Source organism: Ursus arctos, unplaced genomic scaffold (genome assembly GCF_023065955.2).
Source record: "Ursus arctos isolate Adak ecotype North America unplaced genomic scaffold, UrsArc2.0 scaffold_11, whole genome shotgun sequence".
NCBI lineage: Eukaryota > Metazoa > Chordata > Mammalia > Carnivora > Ursidae > Ursus > Ursus arctos.
Window position 1 is genome coordinate 66,402,570 of NW_026622775.1, and position 22,407 is coordinate 66,424,976.

The 22,407-nt window shown below is 36.1% G+C and overlaps 1 protein-coding gene across 2 annotated transcripts in view; it reads right to left on the bottom strand.

Annotated features, from left to right (window-relative positions):
• Nucleotides 1-1,750: 1,750 nt before the first annotated feature.
• PPP2R2A (protein phosphatase 2 regulatory subunit Balpha) overlaps nucleotides 1,751-22,407 on the bottom strand; it is a 79,453-nt gene continuing 58,796 nt past the window's right edge. For both annotated transcript variants that reach the window (XM_026518967.4, XM_026518968.4), the window contains exons 4-10: nucleotides 18,941-19,106; nucleotides 12,231-12,343; nucleotides 11,362-11,539; nucleotides 10,024-10,188; nucleotides 8,940-9,109; nucleotides 5,840-5,931; nucleotides 1,751-2,749 (exon numbers count right to left, since the gene is read on the bottom strand). In XM_026518967.4, coding sequence (XP_026374752.1) covers nucleotides 2,470-2,749; nucleotides 5,840-5,931; nucleotides 8,940-9,109; nucleotides 10,024-10,188; nucleotides 11,362-11,539; nucleotides 12,231-12,343; nucleotides 18,941-19,106 — 1,164 coding nt within the window. In that variant the 3' untranslated portion in view covers nucleotides 1,751-2,469. The remainder of the gene's footprint in view (nucleotides 2,750-5,839; nucleotides 5,932-8,939; nucleotides 9,110-10,023; nucleotides 10,189-11,361; nucleotides 11,540-12,230; nucleotides 12,344-18,940; nucleotides 19,107-22,407) is intronic.

A 22,407-nucleotide genomic window follows, 5' to 3' on the forward strand; every position in this document is an offset into this window, starting at 1 on the left:
TTACATAGTGAGAGATTTATAAAATAACTATTGCCCAGCCACTAAATAGAGATCAAAGGAGATTAACAGAAAGAGTATTTTTCCTACTGTTAACTTAAAAAAAGAAAAAAAAAAAAGGTTAAGACAGAAAGGATAGGGTATGAATGTAGGTGTCAAGAGAATAGAATACAAGCAATTTGACAAGACTAAGTTTATTCTAAGCAAAATTTTTATTAATAAAAAGATTAACCATGACCATATGAGATGAGTGGCTGGGCTTAAGAGTTTGCTACATCAAATAAATTAAAAATTGATACTTCAGAATATCATTACAATTTATAATAGCATTCCTTTATAGAGGCATTTTAATTTTAGCAATGTTTCTCTTAAACATAAAAAACTAACCCTTAGTGTCATGGGTGAGAATCATTATAGCTACTGCTGAATCAAAAGAGAATTTCCAAGAGCTGTTTGGTGGTATTACCTCAAGACCTATACCCGAACTTTAGGGAAACAATCTTCCAAAAAGATCTGGAACACTGCCTGATCAGAGACGAGTATCAGTGTTTGATACTGTGGCAGGAGGATATCCCACTCCAAGTCAAATGTGAAGAATAAATAACACAAATGAATGCACCCAAGACCCCCAAATAAGTTAGTAAAAGTGCCATTACTTTAAGAATTATCAGACATATGTGTTTAAATACAAATTCAAATTTGTTAAGTCCAAAAGATACAGTAATTTTATTACATAAAATTTCTCCTGTGTGCTAAAAATGTTAACTTACAAGAACATAATATTTGTATAACTGTAGAGGGAGTTACGGTCGAATTGTCTAATCATTTTTCATTGATGAGAATAGAACAATAGGTAGTGGACAGAGAAGAAGCACTCAGAGTCCTTGAAAATTCAAGGTTGTCTATTACTGCTCAGCCAAAACACACTAACCATTCTCTAATAATATAAATGCCTACTCGATTTATATGTTTAAAAATAAAGTCCATTTGTTTCTCCATTAAAGCTTCTGCAAGACTGACAAAGGTACATTCTACCTATTAAAAATAGGAGTACTCTTCATCTTTGGATAGGGAAATGTAATCATATACAGATTACTAAATTTTTATTTGAGGCAGCTGTTGGGAGTCCATTAAGCACTTTTTCAACACTGTACCTTTAAAGTTTGTCTTTAATATTAATACTTTGGAAAACCAAAAATAGAGGAAAAACATCTATGGCAAAGTACATTTCATTCAGATTTGAAAGCAGTAAAATACAAAAAAAAAATAGTGCAGTGTCAATTTTATCTCTGTAAATCACTTGAGGATAGTTTTATGATTGAATGACAAAAAAAGTTTTAACCTGTTAAAAAAGTTTAAGTCTTTGACTTTAGTAAGGCAAAAATGAAATTAAGCACTGTAAAAAGACTTTAAAAATGAAGTTCTACAAATTTGGTTCCCATTTACAACAATTTCATTAACAGATGAGTTAAGTGTAGATACAATGTATCCAATAATCTTATAACCACAGTAAAAAAAAAATTTCTAGCAATTTATAGATTGTGAAATCCTTAGTAATACCAATATATATTCAAAACATGTTCATACAGAACCAAGACCTCTCCTTCTCCATGTAAAAGAACACTTGTTAAAGATAATTAACAAAAATACCAATTAAACAATGGAAACTCACTTCATTTCACTGTGCCCAAAAGTATGACACAAAATATTGGCTTAAAGAGGTAGATTAAAAAGAAAAAAGAAAACCAGATTCTCCATTCTTTGTCACTTTTATTCAGTAGTAGTACTTTTTTCCTTATTTTCGGTGCCAGACACGGCAAGGAGTGATTACAGCCAACTGTTATTAAAACATTTGTTCGCAACATATACCCCCTTTACCACTGACCCCAAACTGACTCATTTTGTGTGCTTTCGTTCTTTCTTTTTTTTAATATACCACCACCAAGACTGGGTGGAGGGGGTAAGGGTAAAAAGAGATGAAGGGGTAGAGTCCAGGAGGCCAGAAGAGGAGGAATGCTACAAGCCACAGTAAGAATGAGCTGTATTTAATTTAAAAAAGGGGGAGGGGTGTACCCCACAAATGATACAGTAATGAGGATACACAATTAAATCCCATAAGCATGACTGAAGGCTTTCACTGTGTTTGACGTCATCACAATGGAAGGCATAAAAAGTGGAGTAAATCAATGTTGATACAGTCCAATCTAGTCCATTAGGCAAGATGGTGCAAGAAGTCATTTAAATTAAAAGTGCCCTACCCTTACCTACATGGCTAGCAGACATGGAGAACACCACAGTGATGAATCCACAGAGATTTCTCCATGTAGCTATAAAAAATGTGTTGTCGAATGGCACATTGTCAAACACTGGAAAGGGGCGCCACAATGGACCTCTCTCTTTTTTAGGTACGAATGCTAGATTCAACTATCTTGACTAAGCAGGAAGTGGGCTCTTCTGCTGGGAATGCCAACCCTAATTCACTTTGTCTTGAAATATATACAGATTGTTTGTAGTAGCTACAGCAATGATATTTTCCTTGGGGTGCCAGGCTGTATGAAGGATTTTCTTGTTGAAGTCTAGGCTGTCAACACTTATTTCATCTTTCTTTCGTTTGCCACTTGCACACACTTTGCGTGGCTTCAGAACCGTGCGAGGTTTGTTGTTTTCCCGTGACGCTTCTAGGGTTATGTCTCGCTTTGTGTTCCTGTCAAACATTCTGAAGAAATTATTGTAAGATCCGGTCATGACAACACTACAAAAGTAAACAGAGGACGCAGTCAAATGAGTGAACAAAAGTTTATTTCCGGTAAAATGATTCAGTGATGAAACCTAGCCTATTACCCCACAGGAAATAGCTACTTCAAGCTGATCTGGATTTAGGGTGTTGATCTGCAACACCAATCCAGGGACCAATTATTCAAATAAACCAGTACCAGTCTGGTACTAGTTAGTGGTAGTTAATTTGGATTTCTATTAATGGCTACTTTTCATGACTACCAAAACTATCACCAAAGTTGAAAGTATTCTCAAGAATAGCTTAAGTTAGTAGTACTGAAATAACCTCTGCTGAATGTATTTTTGCAACTACAGGCTTTATGATTAACCAAACCGGTAGCTTCCTGAGATACCAACCGACTGTGGGATTCACAGGTTCTAAAAAGCCTTCAAAATTCATGGTATATAGCTGTTCATAAGAAACCAATGCTTCACTTTGTGACTTAAATTATAAACTATAGAATTTGTTTCCAGGATGTTGTCTGGTTGGGATAACGCTATCTTATCAGTGCTTGTAAGAAATCTCCTCTGGGGTGTCTGGGTGGCTTAGTCCGTTAAGCGTCTGCCTGGGGGTCAGGTCACGATCCCAGGGTTCTGGGATCGAGTCCCGCACTTGCTCAGTGGGGAGCCTGCTTCTCCCTCTACCTACAGCTTCCCCTGCTTGTGTGTGCTTTCTCTCTTTCTTTGACGAATAAATAAAATTAAAAAAAAAATCAGAATATTAAGAAAAAAATTTATATTCTATACTGTCTTAACAGGAAATCATTTTACCTATTATTACATTATGTACATCTTAAGCATTTTTAGGGGGGACAAATATTTTTAATAGTATCCGTTTAAAGAGCTGCCGAATTTTAACCCTACCCAGGATAGCTGTCAGTGCAACTTTCCCTCCATCACTGCTCAATATTTGCTAAGTTTTAAGTACTCAATAAGCAAAACCTCACAAATTTGAAACTGTTAATTTAGAAGGGGTCTATTGCTATTATTACTTACCGTGTTCTTCCCACATGGTTTAAATTATTATTGTAAATAAGATTACAGAATATCAAGGAACTGTCTAAATAATGCTTGAAAACGACTAATTACAAGTATCATACATTATATAGGTCATTCATGAAATACAAGTGATTACCATCTATTCAGTAATGTCAGTTCCTCCAAAGGACACTTGACAACATTTTAATCAAACTCAAACTGGTGCATGTATCTGAGGGTAATAAAACTGTATTTCTTTTAAAATGATTTATTTAATTTGGATTGGCACCCCCATATTATTTGAATTTGTGAGGTTTTAATAATGAGGACACCTAGGTCTATGGCTATTTGTAAATTTTAAAAGGGTTTGGTAAGTCAGCATTTCTGTGGTATACCTGCCCAAAATGTATAACCTGAATCAAATCACAAGGAAACATTCGGTAACACTCAAATTAAGAAACCTCCTATGAAATCATTGGCCTGTCTTTCAAAAATGCCACAGTCGCAGAAGACAAGGAAATCATGAAGAACTACTGCTCCAGATTAAAGGAGAACAAGATAGAACAACTAAATGTTACATATACTTTGGGACTGGATAGTTGACTGAATTTTCTTCTGTTAGGAAGGACATGGCTGAGAGGGCTGGTGAAATTTTAATGGGCTCTGTGGAATCGACAGGAGGACTGCGCCAACAGGAACTGTTCTGCTTTAGATGACTGCCCTGTCATAATGTAGGAGACTCTTACCTCTTAGGAAATATTCATTAAAAAGTTTAAGGGCAATGGGGCACCATGTTTGGAGTTACTCACAATTGGTTCACAAAGTATGTGCGTCTATTTGCATGTCTTTATAGAGACATATATAAAGGAAGAGACTGACACAGCAAACAGTAACAGGAGAACCTGAGTGAGGGCTAAATAAGACTGGGTCACTCTTAACAAATTTTCTCCCAGTTTGAAATTATTTCAAAACAAGTTTTTAAACAGTAAGAGAAATCAAGAATTTCTTTTTGATAGTGGAACGTAACTTAAAACTGCCAACAGTAAGTTTCAACGACGTGAGGAAGAGCTGGTGTAGCAGTGCAGCAGAGCCTAGTGTATCAATTTCTTTCTCTTCCTGTCTGCAAATTTCTCCTTTCTCTTCTTCCCTTTCCTTCTTCCTGCTTGATGCCTCTCAGGATTAAGTAGTGGTATTCAAAGGCAAAGCCTGCTTGTTCTGAGTCTAGGTTTACTGTGGCCAGCCTATTACTAGGTGTCATGTGAGATTCCGATAAAGATAATATTAAAAATCCCACCAAAGATAAATGATCCAAGTTCTAGCATCCTCTATAATACAGAACATCATGATACTTGAATGTTATCAAGCTCCACTGATTAAACTACTGTTAAATAAAAAGTACCTCTAATGACCTTGAAGGCAAGTTTAAGTAATTCCAAAATTGTGTTTTCTACTACTTTTTGTTCTACTGGAACACAATAAATGGTAAATAAATATTGATAAGGAAAAACTGAAAGATTAAGACTTATTTGTCCTTGGCAATAATGGTACACATTTTCACGATACAGTAAAAATGAATCATATACCGTGGCAAAGTTGTGGATTATAAAAACCCTAATTACTCATGGTAATATGGTTAAAAATATATACAGTAATTACCAATTCTATAAGATATTAATGTGGTATCTGGAAACATGAGGGTTTAACATTCTAAATGAAATATCCACTGCTTAAATATTTCTCAAAAGTTTCATAGATGAACCACCAAACTGAAATTCCACCATTTTAACTGTTGACATGTCAAAAATGTCACTGATCTGGTTCATAAAAGGGAAATATTGAAGGATATTTAAATCATAATTTAAGATATCTAGGTTTTTTGTGTATTTTCATATTTACTAATGAAACATGATGTTAATTTTTATCTGCTATTATTGCTACAAGATTACTGAATTTATTTCAAGCAAACTGGGGGGAAAATGAAGTGAGGATTTGTAATTTACGTCAATCATATTAGAGAAGTGAAATAGCACATTTCTTTCCTCTTTTAAAAGGCACATTTGAATGAGAAGTTCAAATTAAAATCAATTACCTGTCAGATCCATTCCAACAACATTCAAATTTGTCAAATATGCAGTCATTTTCATACAGTGAACAAAGTTTACTTCTGAGGTATTCATGAACCTGGGTTTTAAATATAAATATATTATTATAGATATACTAATTTACACCTCAGGATCTGCTAACTGATATTAGGAAAATATTTAAACAAGTCCCCCTCTTTTTTAAAGGAAAATATAGACACACATACATACGCTGTAATCAGTAAAATTCAACTCTCTTAGTAACAAACAATAAAGGCATTTTATCCTTTTCACAAACAAATGAGGCCCCTTCCATGAACATGTATTTTCCTACTGTAGGACAGAGAAAAATACCCTTTGGGACATGACACATGAACTCCTCATAAGCTGGACTAAAATATTTAGGCTAAAATACATTTGAAAATGGTACAGATAAGAGAATAATTAAAGACTATTATAGCAATAGTTGAATATGTCAACACTTGGTTTTCTCAGTCCATTAACTGCTGATAAAAAAAAAATACTCAATATTATGTTTTACTTCCTTTTTAAATACCACTTTCTGGGCATAAATAACTGAAGCCTACATTATCATTAAAGTGCCTATGCTATGCACAGCATGGCTGTGCCCTGGTTTGTTGATAAATTATAACTGACCCTTGAACAGCGTGAGGATTAGGGGTGCTAATCCCCTGCACAGTCAAAAATGCGCACACAGGGGCGCCTGGGTGGCAGAGTCAGTTAAGCATCCCACTCTTGGTTTTGGCTCAGGTCATGATTTCGGGGTCATGAGATGGAGCCCCATGTCAGGCTCCATGTGCAGGGTGGAGTCTGCTTCAAATTCCCTCCCCCTTCCCTCTGCCCCTCCAGCTCGTGCTCTCACCCTCTCTCTCTTTTTTTAAGATTTATTTATTTGTTGGACAGAGACAGACACAGCCAGCGAGAGAGGGAACACAAGCAGGGGGAGTGGGAGAGGAAGAAGCAGACTCCCTGCAGAGCAGGGAGCCCGACGCGGGGCTCGATCCCAGGACCCTGGGATCACGCCCTGGGCCGAAGGCAGACACTTAACGACTGAGCCACCCAGGCGCCCCTCTCTCAAATGTATCTTAAAAAAAATAATCCACATATAACTTTTGACTCCCCGAAACTGAACTACTAATAGTGTACTGTTGTCTGGGGAAGTCTTACTGATAACATAAGGTTAACATGTATTTTGTATATGTAATATGTATTATATACTGTATTCTTATAATAAAGTAGGCTAGAGGAAAGAAAATGTTATTCAGAAAATCACAAGGAAAATACATTTGCAGTACTCTATTGTTTTTTATAGAACAAAATATCCATATATAAAGTGGACCCATTCAGTTCAAACTATGTTGTTCAAAGATCAATTATAATATAGTTACTCAATGTATGCATCACTGAAAAAATCGTATCACTTGATATTCCTCAAAGAATATCAAAACTAATGAAAATGTACCTGTTTTTTGAAGCGTAATTCAGTAGTATTTCACAAGGGGATAAACCAAAAAATAAGTAATGGTATTTAAAATGTATTTTGAGAAATAATGCAATTCAATATTAACATTGTTAAATTACAAAGTAGTAAAGTTTCAAAGCTTTCGTTGTGACGGGGTAGGGGGATTGTCTTGAACTTACTAACCGTTTTTACTTAAATACAGAGCCTTAAAAAAGAACTAATGATAGAAAAGAGTAGGTACCTTCTAAATGCTTAGAATTCTCTATTCTTTTGAAACAATCTAAAGTAATTTTAAGTGTCCATTTCAACTTTCAAGTATAATAGAATGATTCAGGCCATGTCTATGTGACAGTACGTACAAATCTGTTAACACTGAGGAACTGCAACTCAGGTAGGGTCAGGACAGGAGGCAAAAAATTAACAAGATCAAAATACCCTTTAGTCACACACAGCTCAGCAAGATGCTTATATAAATTCAACAACTGCTGAATCTCCACACATTGAGTATAAAATGTGACTCTACTCTGAATCACTAATTCAGCATAAGCAGAAAAACTGCAAATTTGGTAAATCAAAACAATTCAACAAAGTTTTAGAATGCACATACAACGGTTTCTCACCAAACAATTTTAAGAGTATGAAGTTAAGATTCCAATCAATTACTCTCAATGGCAACCAGAGGTGGTGGTGGTGGTGAGAAACACCAGGAGATAGATCACACTCTTGGAAGTTACACAAATGTAATTTGAAAACAAAGCCGTATGTTATCTCTTTGCTTTTGTTTCAACATAGCATTTATTTTAAAATTTCAAATACCATTAAGGAGAGTCTTAAGTAGTTTATATTGTCAAAGAGGATTAAAAGGTTTGAAAAACAACATTCTAATTTTATGGAAAACACACAACATAAAGGTACCGTTTATAAATTCTGTATTCTTAAAAACAGTGTTAAGTGTTTTCCACACTGTAGTCTAGGGCTTACCCCAGGTTTCTGCTTGCCCCCCACCCTGTCCCTGGCTATGCATGTCTTCATTCTCTTCTCCAGAAGAAAGGGATAGGGGATGGGATCAATGGTAGTGGCTGGCTGACAAGAAAAGAACCCAGAACATCTTACAACAGACAGCCAAGCACCTAAAGCCATCTGCTGGGCTTTCAAGCCCTTCTCCTTTAGCCTAAGACAACAGTTACAAGCCAAAGGGCAGAATGCCAGTCTATTTGACTGGGCATGCCTAAGTTAAGCTCTAGTTCAACTACTACTGCACATATTCCAACGAGGACATGTCCACTAGGACTGGCCATTCTCCCCAATACTCTTCCACACCTAGACCTTATTAGAGTACTCTTCCCTCCTCACTTTAAATGTAGACAGCGGTGCAGAAAAAAGTTGTCAATATTGAACCAAGCTGGTAGCAAAATCACACTTTAACTGAATAGACAACACAACCTATAAAAGTATATATAAAATTAACATATGGAAAAGCAACATACTCATGGATCTCTGAAGGAAAAAGCCTAATAAGGGTCAACCATGCTGTATTGGGATTAACACATCGTACAAAATCCTTCTCTATAAAGACTTAGAAGTAAATAGGCTATATACTAATTGAAAGAAAAAACTGCAAATACCTGGTACGTTTCCACAGGCCTGTTTTCCATATTTAAGTCCCAAATTTTGACTGACAAATAGTCTCTAGTCATCATATATCGACCACTATGGCTGAATTTTACATCAGAAATAGAGGAGATGATTTCAGAAAAAAAAGACCTGTTACTGGGATCTTCAGGTTCTTCAAACACTAAAAACAAGCAAAAAAAAAAAAAAAAAAAAAAAAAGGGCAATTTGTGTAATATTCTGGCTTGGACAAAGCACTTGCTGAGACAACCATTCACAAACTTCCTAAGAGTGAGCTACAGATGACAGACTAGTGCAGAACCAAAAAACATCTCTCTGACTATAAGAACATAACCTCCCTGAAAGTTTCTTAAGGGGAATGATGTAACTTTGACACTGAAGATACGAAAGTATACAGTATACTCCTAGGGTCCTACAGCTGATTTAGCAGAACCAGGAACAGACAGGACGTCTGACGCCAAAGTACATGAGGTTTGTAGGTTCTGCAGAAACCTCAATGACTTTGCCTGTACTGTCACTGCAAGGGAACACACCATCCAAATTTACACCAAGTTTTATTTTTTTTAGTGGCCAGGTAAAAATGTTTTGGTAACAGGCATGTACCAATTTTCATGAGTTTTAAAAATAACAACATGAAGACAATAATAATGCAACCCCTTAATTTCTAAACCCAGTGCTTTTTCAAACTTTTTTTTTAAACCAAGGAAATCTCTTCTCAGAGAACAACAAAGGGAGAGCAGGAGGAAAAGAGAAAAGGAAGGGAAGGAGGGAAGGAAAAAAACTCTACTTGAATAAAGAGCTGGAGAGCCCAGCCCCAAGATCCCCCCAAATAATACTCCATTTAAAAATGTATCTACTGGAACATTGACAGACATGCTCCCAAAAGAGCCTTTAATGTTCTTCCAGTAGAATAACCTATAATGCCTCATGTGGAGTCAGACAGCTTACCAAAGGGTGCAGAAGGCCCTGGGCACACAGGTTTTCAGACTTTTAAACCTATCTAAATGTAGTCATCACATCTGATGCTAGTTTCAAAAAACAGAAAATGTTATCATTCGAAAAAAAGAGTACACTTACGTTTAGAATGCCTATCACAGAGGGCAGAGGCCCGCATGTCACATAACCGAATAGTTCCTTTACTGCTGCTATACACAAACGTGTTGCAGCTGTTTGGATGGAATTCTGCTGCCGTAATCACCTCTGTTAGCTCTTCCATATTGGCAGGCTTGATATCCACAATATCTGGATAGCATTTTATTAAGGAATTTCCACTTAGAAAAAAGGGCAAATATAATTTTACATTTCTCAAATCTAAAATTCATTCATAAACTTAAGCACAAGTATTAATTCCGAATTGCATTCTACTCCTTACAGGGAGTATAAATCCCAGAGGGATCAAAACTTCTAATGCATGGAAAAAAATCTTAGAAGAAACCATGTTAGAATGTAGACGGGCCTCTTTTTCTGAGTATGATACAAATCCCAGAAGCCATAAGGAAAAGACTGATAAGTTTATCTTCCTAAATGTTAACACGACTAAGTGTATGTTCTAAAGAAAACAGAAGTAAAAAACTTCAAGGGGGCAAAAAAGGGGAACCTATCTGCACCACAAACAAAGGAGCGGATTCACTTAATATAAAAAAGTTGTTTTAAAAACAAAAAGAAATATAAGTGGTTGATAAATAGGACTTTTCACTAACTAGACTGGTAATGGTGCAGGGAACAGGCTCTTTTATATACTGTGGGTAGAATATGAATTACAGTAAATTTTTCAAATGATGTCTATTTAAAAATACATATAACATTAACACTAGCAGTAATAACTGCAAACATTTATCAAAACCTTTTTAAAAAGATACTTAAATATATTTATAAACAATCTTAGATTTATATGTATATTGTGTATGCCAGGTATGTCTGTATCACACACTTGTACAGAAAAATCTTAGAAGCATAATATAAACAATGAAAATGGCGTCTGGAGAATATTTCAATTGACTTTATACCACCATGCATCATGACTTGTGCGAATTTCTTTTGCCAACCTTACTAAAGAATATTTTTAGAATTACGTTTTTAATAAATACTCCACAAATTTGTTTTATAAAATACTTAACCATTAAAAAATGTTTTTATAGGTACAATTGTATTTAATATACATAGTATTACAGCAAAGTATTTAGTACTAAGTACTAAACTTACTATAATAGTACTTAAAATTCCAAGAATCCTATTTTTAAATCAGTACATTATGTTCTTTATCAAAGAACTTCCCCCACTGTTTAATCATTTAAGCACAAAGAAAAAGTGGTATAAAGTAAGAAGCTACTTTTAAAGAGAAGAAATAAAAATACATGAAGGAGAGATGAAAAGCCTTCTTTACCAAACACCAAAAAAAAGAAACCAAATGGATACTAAAACTCCTGTCTGTAATCTCCAGATGCCAAAGATTAATCCGTAAATCGTCTGCAGATAAATATGTTTCATAATCACTATTAATAGAAATTGAGTTGATGTGATATGTATGAGCATTGGCAAATATTCTTCGTGGACTGGCCTCAACCATTAGGTCCATGGGCCTAAAGACTGGCACCTGTCAATAAGACACATGAAAAACGGTCATTACAAAATGCTCACTATTTACAATGGCACTTAAGGTTCAGTTCTTTATCCTAGTTTGAGGGAACACTATAACATTACACAGATTTAGCTTTATAAAGCAACTGATGTTGATCCTTAAAGTGTTGAAATGAGAAGAAAAATAAATTATTTGGTTAATTACTTTCTTTTATAGATAGCAATACTATTAGAATTTGTTGTGCTAGAATTTCTAGTTCCAATCTTTTGCTGGAGACTCGCAAAGCTAAATGTTTCTGGTTTGAACAGGCTAGGAAGGGAATTAGCCCAGAGCATCTAATTCTTGGTATTTCTTAGCAGCAACTAGAATATCTGGTCCGTTTCCACCCACTTTTTTATCTCCAAAGAAAATTAATCTTGATACTTAAGGTTGCAACAGCTGACATTCAAACTATGAGGGCAAAAGAGAATGTGGCATTGTATATAACAGTCTTGCATTGGGTCCTGGGTCAGCCCCTGGCACAGAGAGACCTCTATGTGGTACATGGTTATTTAAAACGGGAGTTTTTAATGTCCTATCTGGTTATAAAATTGTTGGGAGGGGGCAGATTATAGTTAATCCTATTCGAGTTCTGCTCAGGATCTAGAATATATGAATATAGAACACTATTTACCAGAATTACCATCATTTTTTCTTAAGTACTTACTCGTAGTGTAGTGACTGTAGTAGGATCTCTATACCTTCCATCTTCCTCTTTCAAGTTATACCCTTCTGGTCTTTTGTCCCTTTCACTGATTTTCCATAATTTTATTGTTTTATCTGGAGAGAAAAATGAAAGAAGTCCTCAAAAAAAGAATACTACTAATAGAAGAAGAACATTTTAAGGCATATTCAAACACGCTATTTCATATTTCACCTAAAGGGATCTCAAGAATAAAATCTCTTATGTGACTTAATAAAAAAAAAAACTTCCTATTACCTGGCAATTAAAAACACATATACATAGAAGTACAGTAATCACAAATTTATACATTAACAGCACTCAAAAGTACCATTTTTAAAAAAGATTTTATTTATTTGACAGAGAGAGAGAGAGAGAGAACACACAAGCAGACAGAGCAGCAGGCAGATGGAGAGGGAGAAGCAGGCCCTCCACTGAGCAGAAAGCCTGACATGGGGCTTGATCCCAGGACGCTGGGATCATGGCCTCAGAGCCGAAGGCAGAGGCTTAACCGACTGAGGCACCCAGGCAGCCCTCAAAGTACCATTTGATATTAAAATCAAGTCAGAGCCAGGTCCTTGTCCTTTAAAAATAATTAAAGGAGAGGAAGGGAAAAGTTGTGTTTGTGTGTATGTGTGTAAGCACCTCATGTCTCTAAGTACAAACACATACACGTATGTACTTAATATTTTTAAAAAATAAAACAACAGTTATTAATACAGCCTATTATTTAGAATAAAAATGATAAAGGAGTATCTGTATCTCCCTTGGTCCCATACTTCCTAGCAGATCCTACCAAAGACTCCACAAATTCCTTCATAGACTGGATGCCTCTGTTTATATCTATCTTCCCCTGTTGTGTTAGGGATTCAAGTCAAGTTGGTCAGGGTCTGAAAAAAAAATGACCAATTAAAAGCTATGTCCCCAAGTTCTTTAAGACACAATTCCTAGGTATCAAGAATATATTAAATAGTATTTTTTACTTTTTAAAATAGTATTTTTTTAAATAAACACTTATTTGGAGTAAATTTAGAGTAAAGTTGCAAAGATAGCCCAGGGTGTTTCCATTATACAAAATTTTTCTAATGTCAACATCGGCAACCATGCTATATTTGTTAAAACTAAGAGAGTAACACTGTACATTACTACTAACTAAACTCCAGACTTTACCCAGAATCCACCAGGTTTTCAACTAACATCCCTTTCTGTTCTAGAATCCAAACAACACTGTATTTAGTTGTCAAGTTTCCCTAGTCTCTCTGTCTTTTAACAATTTCTTAGACTTTTCTTAGTTTTCATCATCCTGACAGTTCAGAGAAGCAGCAGTGGGGTACTGCAGAATGTCTCAAATGGGTATGTCTGCTGTTTTCTCATGATCAGACTGGGATCACTGGTTTTTAGGGAGAATATCAGAGGTGAGTGAAGGTATACATGGTATCAACATGACTTTTCCACTGGTGATGAGAGCACTGTTCACTTGGTTAAGGCAGTATCTGCCAGGTTTCTCCACTGCAAAGTTATTAATTTCCCCCTTGCCATACTCTAGTCTTTGGAAATGAATCTCTAAAATCCAGCCCACACGTAAAGAATTAAATTACAGTCCTTATAAGGAAGAGCATCCATCCATATATTTGAAATTCTCCTGTAAGAAGCATCTCCTCTCCCTGCTTATTTATTTATTCAACTATTTGTTTATTTAAATCATTATGGGGGCGCCTGGGTGGCACAGCGGTTAAGCGCCTGCCTTCGGCTCAGGGCGTGATCCCGGCATTATAGAATCGAGCCCCACATCAGGCTCCTCCGCTATGAGCCTGCTTCTTCCTCTCCCACTCCCCCTGCTTGTGTTCCCTCTCTCGCTGGCTGTCTCTATCTCTGTCAAATAAATAAATAAAATCTTTAAAAAAAAAAATCATTATGGACTCATGCATGTTTATTTAGTACTTTTGTTTTAATCTTCAAATTGCATTCATATAAAAGAATCACATTCTTAATGGTCCTTTCATAAGCCAATGGGTACAATTTTGAAACATAGTGTATAGAGGCACTTTCTAAAATGCTGTCACACTTCTAGGGACTCCTCTAGTCCTGCCACCTCTCTCTGCCTGGTAATGAGGAAGATGCTAGCCAACCCTGTGGATACCCTTTGCAAGGATAAAGTGTAAGCAGAAAAAAATTGCTAACTTTACTAACCTATAATCTACTACTTAATCTATACCCTAGTAATCTTGTTCAGAGTTATCTTACAGTTAAGTCATATGTGTTTTCTATGTGCTATGTCTAGGTAAAGATTTATATATTTTAGGATATTCTACTTATCCCCAAATGTAGTAAGCCTAAACTCTTAATTTTGGGAGTAATTATCATCTAAAAATAAGGATGAAAAGCTTGCCCTTGCCCAATCCCCACTACTGTCTTATGGCCTGTACAAATTCATCATCCTTACCAAAGATCCAAAAAAAGAAATCACAATGTACTTATCAAACTTTTCAAACAAGATATAATTAGTTTATGGTTCCTAATAGTGTTTTAGGAAGAAATTTATTTTTTTTTAATCATGAAAAACTGGGTAAACAGATTTTTAAAACATATTACACTTTTTTAAAACACATTTTTTAAGTGATAAAATTTGTCACTTAAGAGGTTAAAAAAATTTGGGCGCCTGGGTGGCTCCGTTGGTGTGCCTTTGGCTCAAGTCATGATCCCAGAGTCCTGGGATTGAGTCCTGCATCTGGCTCCTTGCTTGGTGGGGAATCTGCTTCTCCCTCTGCCCCTGCCCCCAGCTTGTGTGCTCGCTCGCTCTCTCTGTCAAATAAATAAAATCTTTAAAAAAAAAAAAAAAAAAACGTTTAAAAAAATTTAATAACATGAACACAGGATAGAAAAGTACTGTACAATTTCAGTGCAATGCTTAGGAAAAAGGCAGGTCAGAAATAAAATATTTTAGTAAGTATAACAAATTTTTTTAAAAAAATCAAAATTCTTGAGCTCTGTAGTAGTGACTTTTTTAGCTACAATTTTTGGCCTATTGGAGGTACATGACAATAATCAAACTCCACATAACTGCACGCAAAATTACGTAAATATACATATTTTTATATAAAGGGATTGGATTCCTCAAAGAAATGTGTCATTTCCAAAAGGTTAAGAACCACTACTCTATGGTGTTTCTTCCCTACACTGTCAATACTAACAAGTAAAGGGGGCCTGGGTGGCTCAGTGGGTTGAGCATCTGCCTTTGAATCGGGTCATGATGCCAGCCAGGGTCCTGGGATAGAGCGGAGTCCTGAGTTGGGCTCCCTGCTCAGCAGGGAGTCGGCTTCTCTCCCTGCCCCTCCCCCTTCTCATGCACACTAGCTCTCTTTCTCTCAAATAAATAAATAAAACCTTAAAAAAAAATACTAACAAGTAAAGAGGGTTCCAGAAGTCCAAAAGTCCCAGTGTTCCTCTCACCATAAAAAAAGGACTGGGACAGGGAAGACCACGCTACCAAGTTTCCTTTGTGGGAATGCAGCTTTATTATTAAAAAGATTCTTATTAACAAGCTGTTAAAACATAAAGGCATTTACTAGTAAACTTTGTATTACTCATATATTCAAGACCCACGGTCACCAAGTTAGAGGTGGACATTTTTGCAATGTGGAAGAGTTGAGGAGAACGCAGAGAAAGCAAAAGGAGATGAAAGAGAAGGAGAACAGTCACCTGAAGAAACATTAAATGAACTAAAGTTGTAAGGAGGGCACTATGAAGTTGTTTAAGTAAAACTGATTTGGGAAACAGTGGACAGTTTATGAAGACCATGGAAAGCCAACGCAAAGACAAAAGTAAGATTACTTTTGGTCAATCAAAGGTGATATGTTTAGTCCTATTTTCTACCGATCTCCCATAGGAGAGTTCATCTTTTATGAGTGGAAAGGCCTGTTACGTGTGGGGGGAGGAGGTATTATTATGCTCAATCTCACAGAGACACTATACCAAATAATATAAAATTATTACTTCGATTTAAGAGATGTTGACATTCTCCTATGATTACTTTCTCTCTTTTTAAACAATAAAGCTTTCCAGATCAGCTTTAAGTTTTAATCCTTCCATCCTTTTCCCATTCCGCCACATCCAGACATAGCAGTCTGCAAAATTCCTACGCTTGTTCTATCCTTCCAAAGTGGGCTTTATTTTTTAGCACAAAAAAAATAACATAGCCCCAAATAACTGTATTTTATTTAGCATTCATGAACAGTTAACAACAACACAAGACAGAAACCTAGAATGTGTTGTGCAGTGCCCTTTAAAATAATTTGTATTATTAATCAAGGATTTAAAATTTACTTGGTAAACCTATTTGGGAGATACTGTTGTTTCCGTCTACAGAAAAATACTACATAGAGTCACATACCCAAGACCCAACCACTGGAATTCCCAGTGGTCTCTCCATCTACTGAGCCTTTGTAGAGTTTACGGTCTAGAAAGGCTCGCATGGTTAAACACTGCCTTGCTTATTTCAAATCAGAGAGCACGTGTAAACCTGCATGAAGACACACGTGGGTATCAACGGAGAAGTGAAAGGTAATAAAGATTTAATCCATAAATGAATTGAAATGGGATTTGTTTCCAAACAACACTGAGAAGGAGGGGAAGCAGAAGTACCTGAAAAAACAACCGGCTATGAACTGAACTGCTGAAGCTGGGTGATGGGTATGTAGGGCTCCCTTATCCTATTTCAGCCTTTATTTTAAACATTTCCCTAAGGAAAGTAATTTATCCCATAAGAAGTGAACTGCCAAAATTATTAAGAATACCCCAATACATGAATTATATATGTCCCAACACACTAACCTGGGGCATTTATTTCCAAAAGTAGAAACCATATAAATGATAGGACTATGTATGATTTGAAGTGAAAGAGCAGTATTGGAAGTGCTATTTGAAATAGCTCAGTTTACCATATAAATTAAAACTGAACCAAGATTAGAAGCCAACATACGACATAAATAAACATAGTTCCTCCATCTATAACGCTCTAAGTCATAAGCTTTAAATAATTTATTTTTCTTTTAATAAGAAGAGAGGCAAATGCAGTGATGTGAGAAGAGAGGCGGTAAAGGGTTTTGGTGGGCTAGTTGGGGAGAGCTTTGACAATCAGAAAAATGGGCAATTTATTTTTTTAAAGATTTTATTTATTTGACAGAGAGAGAGAGAGACAGCCAGCGACAGAGGGAACACAAGCAGGGGGAGTGGGAGAGGAAGAAGCAGGCTCCCAGCGGAGGAGCCCGATGCGGGGCTCGATCCCAGAACGCCAGGATCACGCCCTGGGCCGAAGGCAGACGCTTAATGACTGAGCCACCCAGGCGCCCCAGAAAAATGGGCACCTAAAAGGAAGCAAACATGTATGGTGTCAGCTAGTAACACCATTTTATGGAATGCACTTCTAAGAACTTGATAGAGTGGGTGATGAGGCCTAAACGGGATGAAATGGGCACTTGGCATTTTCCACCATGTCACCCCAGAAGTCTCCTGAGTTTACAATCAGCAAATGGTAAAGAATGGTAAGGTCTAGGTTCTAAAATCTGATTTCATTAATAGTGCCTTATACCAGCCTCAAGAAGATTTAAATTTTTACAGACTATGGCTAACCATAACCTGGAAGTCCCCTTCAATCACTCTAATGGTTCTCTTCAGACCCAAGCCCCCAATGATAAAACAAGTCACAACAACCCATATGAAATAAATTTAGAAGAACAAAGAAGAGGGTGCCTCTGTGGCTCAGGTCATGGTCCCAGGGTCCTGGGACTGAATTCCGCATAAGCAGGGAGCCTGCTTCTCCCTGTCCCTGTCTCTCATGAATAAATGATTAAATTTTTAAAAAAAAGGAAGGAAGGAAGGAAGGAAGGAAGGAAGGAAGGAAGGAAGGAAGGAGAAAGAAAGAAAGAAAGAAAGAAAGAAAGAAAGAAAGAAAGAAAGGTCCTTAAACTTGTCATAAAGTACTTAAAATTCTGGTAGTCATTACACAATTCTAACTCTTATTTAATAACTTCTGAGCAGACAAAACAATGTAAGAAGAATCTTCTCCCACCCATGAGGCTTGTTGGCAAGAAGGCAGAATGTCGACTCCAGTTTGTGTCCTTACTAAACAATGGATCAAGTAGGAAGAGTGCTCCCCTAGAAAGTATCCTGAAATGGAGACCATCCTTTGATACAGTAATCTGTATTTATAGTTTGAGATACTCTTTGGAGAGTTTAGGCACACTTCAACATTTATGAGAACTTACTAGGTATACTAGGAGTTACCACATTTACTACCCGTAACGGTGCTATTACATAGATACTACCATCCCCAGTTTGGTGATGAGGAAAATTTGACTCAAGTTATAACCTGCCCAAGGCTACTAAGCCAAAAAGTGGGATAAAAATACCTGATCTAAATCCAGTGGTAAAGTCCTTGTTTTTTTCACTACAGACTGTGTATGTACCAAAAGAAAACTGATACCTGAGGACTTTTTTCATAGAATTTAAAAACTAGAAGAGAATAAAAAAGGGAAGACAAAAAGGAAGAATTTACACATTCTCTATGGGGAAGACATATTTCCAAGTGTCTATATGCAGAAATCTCTGAACACCTATTCCTCTTCGTAAAGGGGTAAGTATCCGACAGGATATATGTAGATAAGGGGCATATAAAAGGAAAAAAATTTAACACTTACCATTGGTAGACAATAAAAACTGAGCAGCATTTTTCTGGGGTAACCACCTAATTTTGTTGATCTTTTCTTCTATTTCTAAACTTTTCAAGTAGTCAAACTCTGGTTCATGGCTCTGAAAGGTGCTGTAAACATTATATTCTCCTCTGCTATGAGACTGGATTTTGTTCTAAAATGGAAACAAAAATATTTGGACCATAGTTGAGAAATATTTCAAAAAACATGCACTTAATTCCAACAGAGCTTGCAAAATTCTGGTTAATTACTTGCAACTTAAATACAATTATACGGTTTTTTATATTTAAGGCCTTCAAGGAATAAATAAAACTGCTCCTCCGCAAAACGGGAAAAGCTAAATAAAGCCCAATAACAATTAAGCCCAATTCAATAGGAAAGGTGACATTAAAATATGGATCAATTCGATTACTAATTTACCATTATATAATGGTAGAGGACTACTGGTAAAAAAAAAATCTAGGCATCCTTAATGAGAGAGCTCATCTAAAAAGGAAAGATTAAACAAAATTAAATTAAAAATAAAAAGGGAAGATTAAATAAGACAAGCTTGTCTGAAACAGCTGGCCGCGGCACATTGTCTCTACCCACTTTAGGGTCAATCTTCAATCAGATTTAGTATGATGTATTGTCCTCCTCTTCCTTTCTCATGCCTGCCTCTAGGTCATTTCACTGGTTAAAAAATCTTATTTAAGAGCTCTCATCAATATAATGGCATCATCTGACCCTGACTTCCCACCCAAAGACCACTGTAACAGAGCTCTGTTACTCATTAAAGTCCACACTCAGCATTACACAGCAAACCTCATCCCACAAACCCATCAACAAATGCTTCCCCTCCTTTAGTAAGCCTTCTTATGAGCCTACCATACACTGATGATTTATTTCATTTAGTATCAGTGTGAGTGAATATAGTTAAAGCTATTGGATAAAGAGACTACTTATGAACTTCTTCAGTTAACACTAATACCTTCACAGAAGTGAGAATTGCAACCATAAATAATTTATCTTTTAAACCTATTATCACATAATTAAAAGTCTTTCCATCAAAAACATTAAAAGTCTAATTCAAAGAATCACCTATGGGAAAATAGTTTATCAAGGAAAGGTATTACTGATAGTCAATTATTTTAAAGTAAAAGTGAATTTATCAAATGAAATGTTTATGATTACCTGATTTTAAGAATGGCTCACTAGTTATTATTCTCTCCATACAGAAGGCAAATCTTATTGAATCATCATCTTAAAAGCATTTTTTTTTTCCCCAGTAGCTTGATTATCTGGATTTTCATTCATGGTTCCAATTACATTTGAACCCTCTGATAGCAATAGCAATTATTAGTGAGTTTGCCAATATTAAGAATGTAGGGCACACTACAAAACATAATCCACAGTGGGGATTAGAACCCTGGTCTCATTACCATACTTTTATACCACATCAAATAATCCTATCTATTAAATATGTAGATGCTAATATCGCCTTAGAAGAAATTCATAAACCTTCCATGGAAAACTACTGTTTTAAAAGGTTTGTCAGGCAGATGTTGGTGAGGATGCAGAGAAAGGGGAACCCTCCTACACTGTTGGTAGGAATGCAAGCTGGTGCAGCCGCTCTGGAAAACAGTATGGAGCTTCCTCAAAACGTTGAAAATAGAGCTACCCTACAACCCAGCAATTGCACTACTGGGTATTTACCCCAAAGATACAAATGTAGTAATCTGAAGAGGCACCTGCACCCCAATGTTTATAGCAGCAATGTCCACAAGAGCCTAACTATGGAAAGAGCCCAAATGTATATCGACAGATGAATGGATAAAGAAGATGTGGTACACACATACACAATGGAATACTATGCAGCCATAAAAAAGCCCGAAATCTTGCCATTTGCAGCGACATGGATGGAACTAGAAGGTATTATGGTAAGCGAAATAAGTCAATCAGAGAAAAACAATTATCATATGATCTCACTGATATGTGGAATTTGAGAAACAAGGCAGAGGGTATAGGGGAAGAGAGGAAAAAATGAAATAAGACAAAACCAGAGAGGGAGACAAACCATAAGAGACTCTTAATTTCAGGAAACAAACTGAGGGTTGCTGGAGTGGAGGGGGGTGGGAGGGATGAGGTGGCTGCGTGATGGACACTGGGGAGGGTATGTGTTGTGGTGAGCGCCGTGTACCGTGTAAGACTGATGAATCACAAACCTGTACCCCTGAAACAAACACATTATATGTAATAAATAGTTTGTCATGTTACTCTCCAAAAAAACTGTAACAGCAATTCAATTTTTAATATGAATGCTGTGTTTTGAACTTAAACAAGAAGCTACGATACTATGTACACATCAGGTCCTAGAAGTATAGGGAAATTTAAAACACAGAATCCCTACCTTCAAGTAATCTGTGTAAGTGAAACTTTAGTTAAAAGTAGAAATTAAGGTCCACATAATTCAGGTAAGCAATAAAGAGAACCAAGGGCAAGCACATATAGTTCTCTATGTAAAAACTGGGTCTATATGGGTCACCACACAAAAGATAAAAAAGCACAAAACATATGAACATATCTTCTAAAACAGGAAAAAAACCCCATCATCCTAAAGACTCAGTAATTATTACATGGGTCTAAACATGATCTATTACAGAATACAAAAACAAAATTAGGAGGTGATTAGCAGTCTTAATGGATTTCAAGAAGCACTGTTTCTTTTCAACAGAGAAAAAAAATACATCACACAAGATGAACGTTACAACTACAAAGTTAAAGATGCCAGGCTGGGGTCATGTATTAGCATCCATACTCCTGAAACTCCACTAAAATAACAGTGAAAGAATTTTTAAAGACAAATCAACAAGAACAAAAAACAGGAGCAGAAGCAAACAGAAGAAGCCATAAAACAAATGCACGAATGGAGACTGATTTAGTGGACTGCAGAGAGCTGGACCCTTAGCCAGCAGTGAGATTTTGCCTAAAACTCGGGGAGGGATGTGTTTACATTATAATGATCATGACAGTGAGCAAGTATGAAAGTAAGTATGAACTAAGTACAGTGAGCAAAATATGAAGAAAAGGAAATGTAATTCCCTGTCTTCAACACTGTGCCAAAGAAGAATGCATCACAGAATGCTTTTTTTGTTTTAAAAATTCTCCTACAATCATAGAGAACTGACACATTCTAGAAATGCCGCACATTTGTTTTTCTTGCATAGCTGTTTACAACTCCCTTTTTTGTAGCTTGTTATGACCACTAAGAGAGAACCTACTTTCTTAACCAATCTATTTATATAATATATATACACATTTAAATAAAATATTTATATATTTAAAAATAAATAAAATAAATTTAGAAGTGCTTTATCCTCAACACATGTAACAGTCCCTGGCATACATCTGGCACTCAATAAAAATTTTCTAAATGACCGAAGAGAATAAAAGGTGGTGCTGGTATGGTAAAGGAG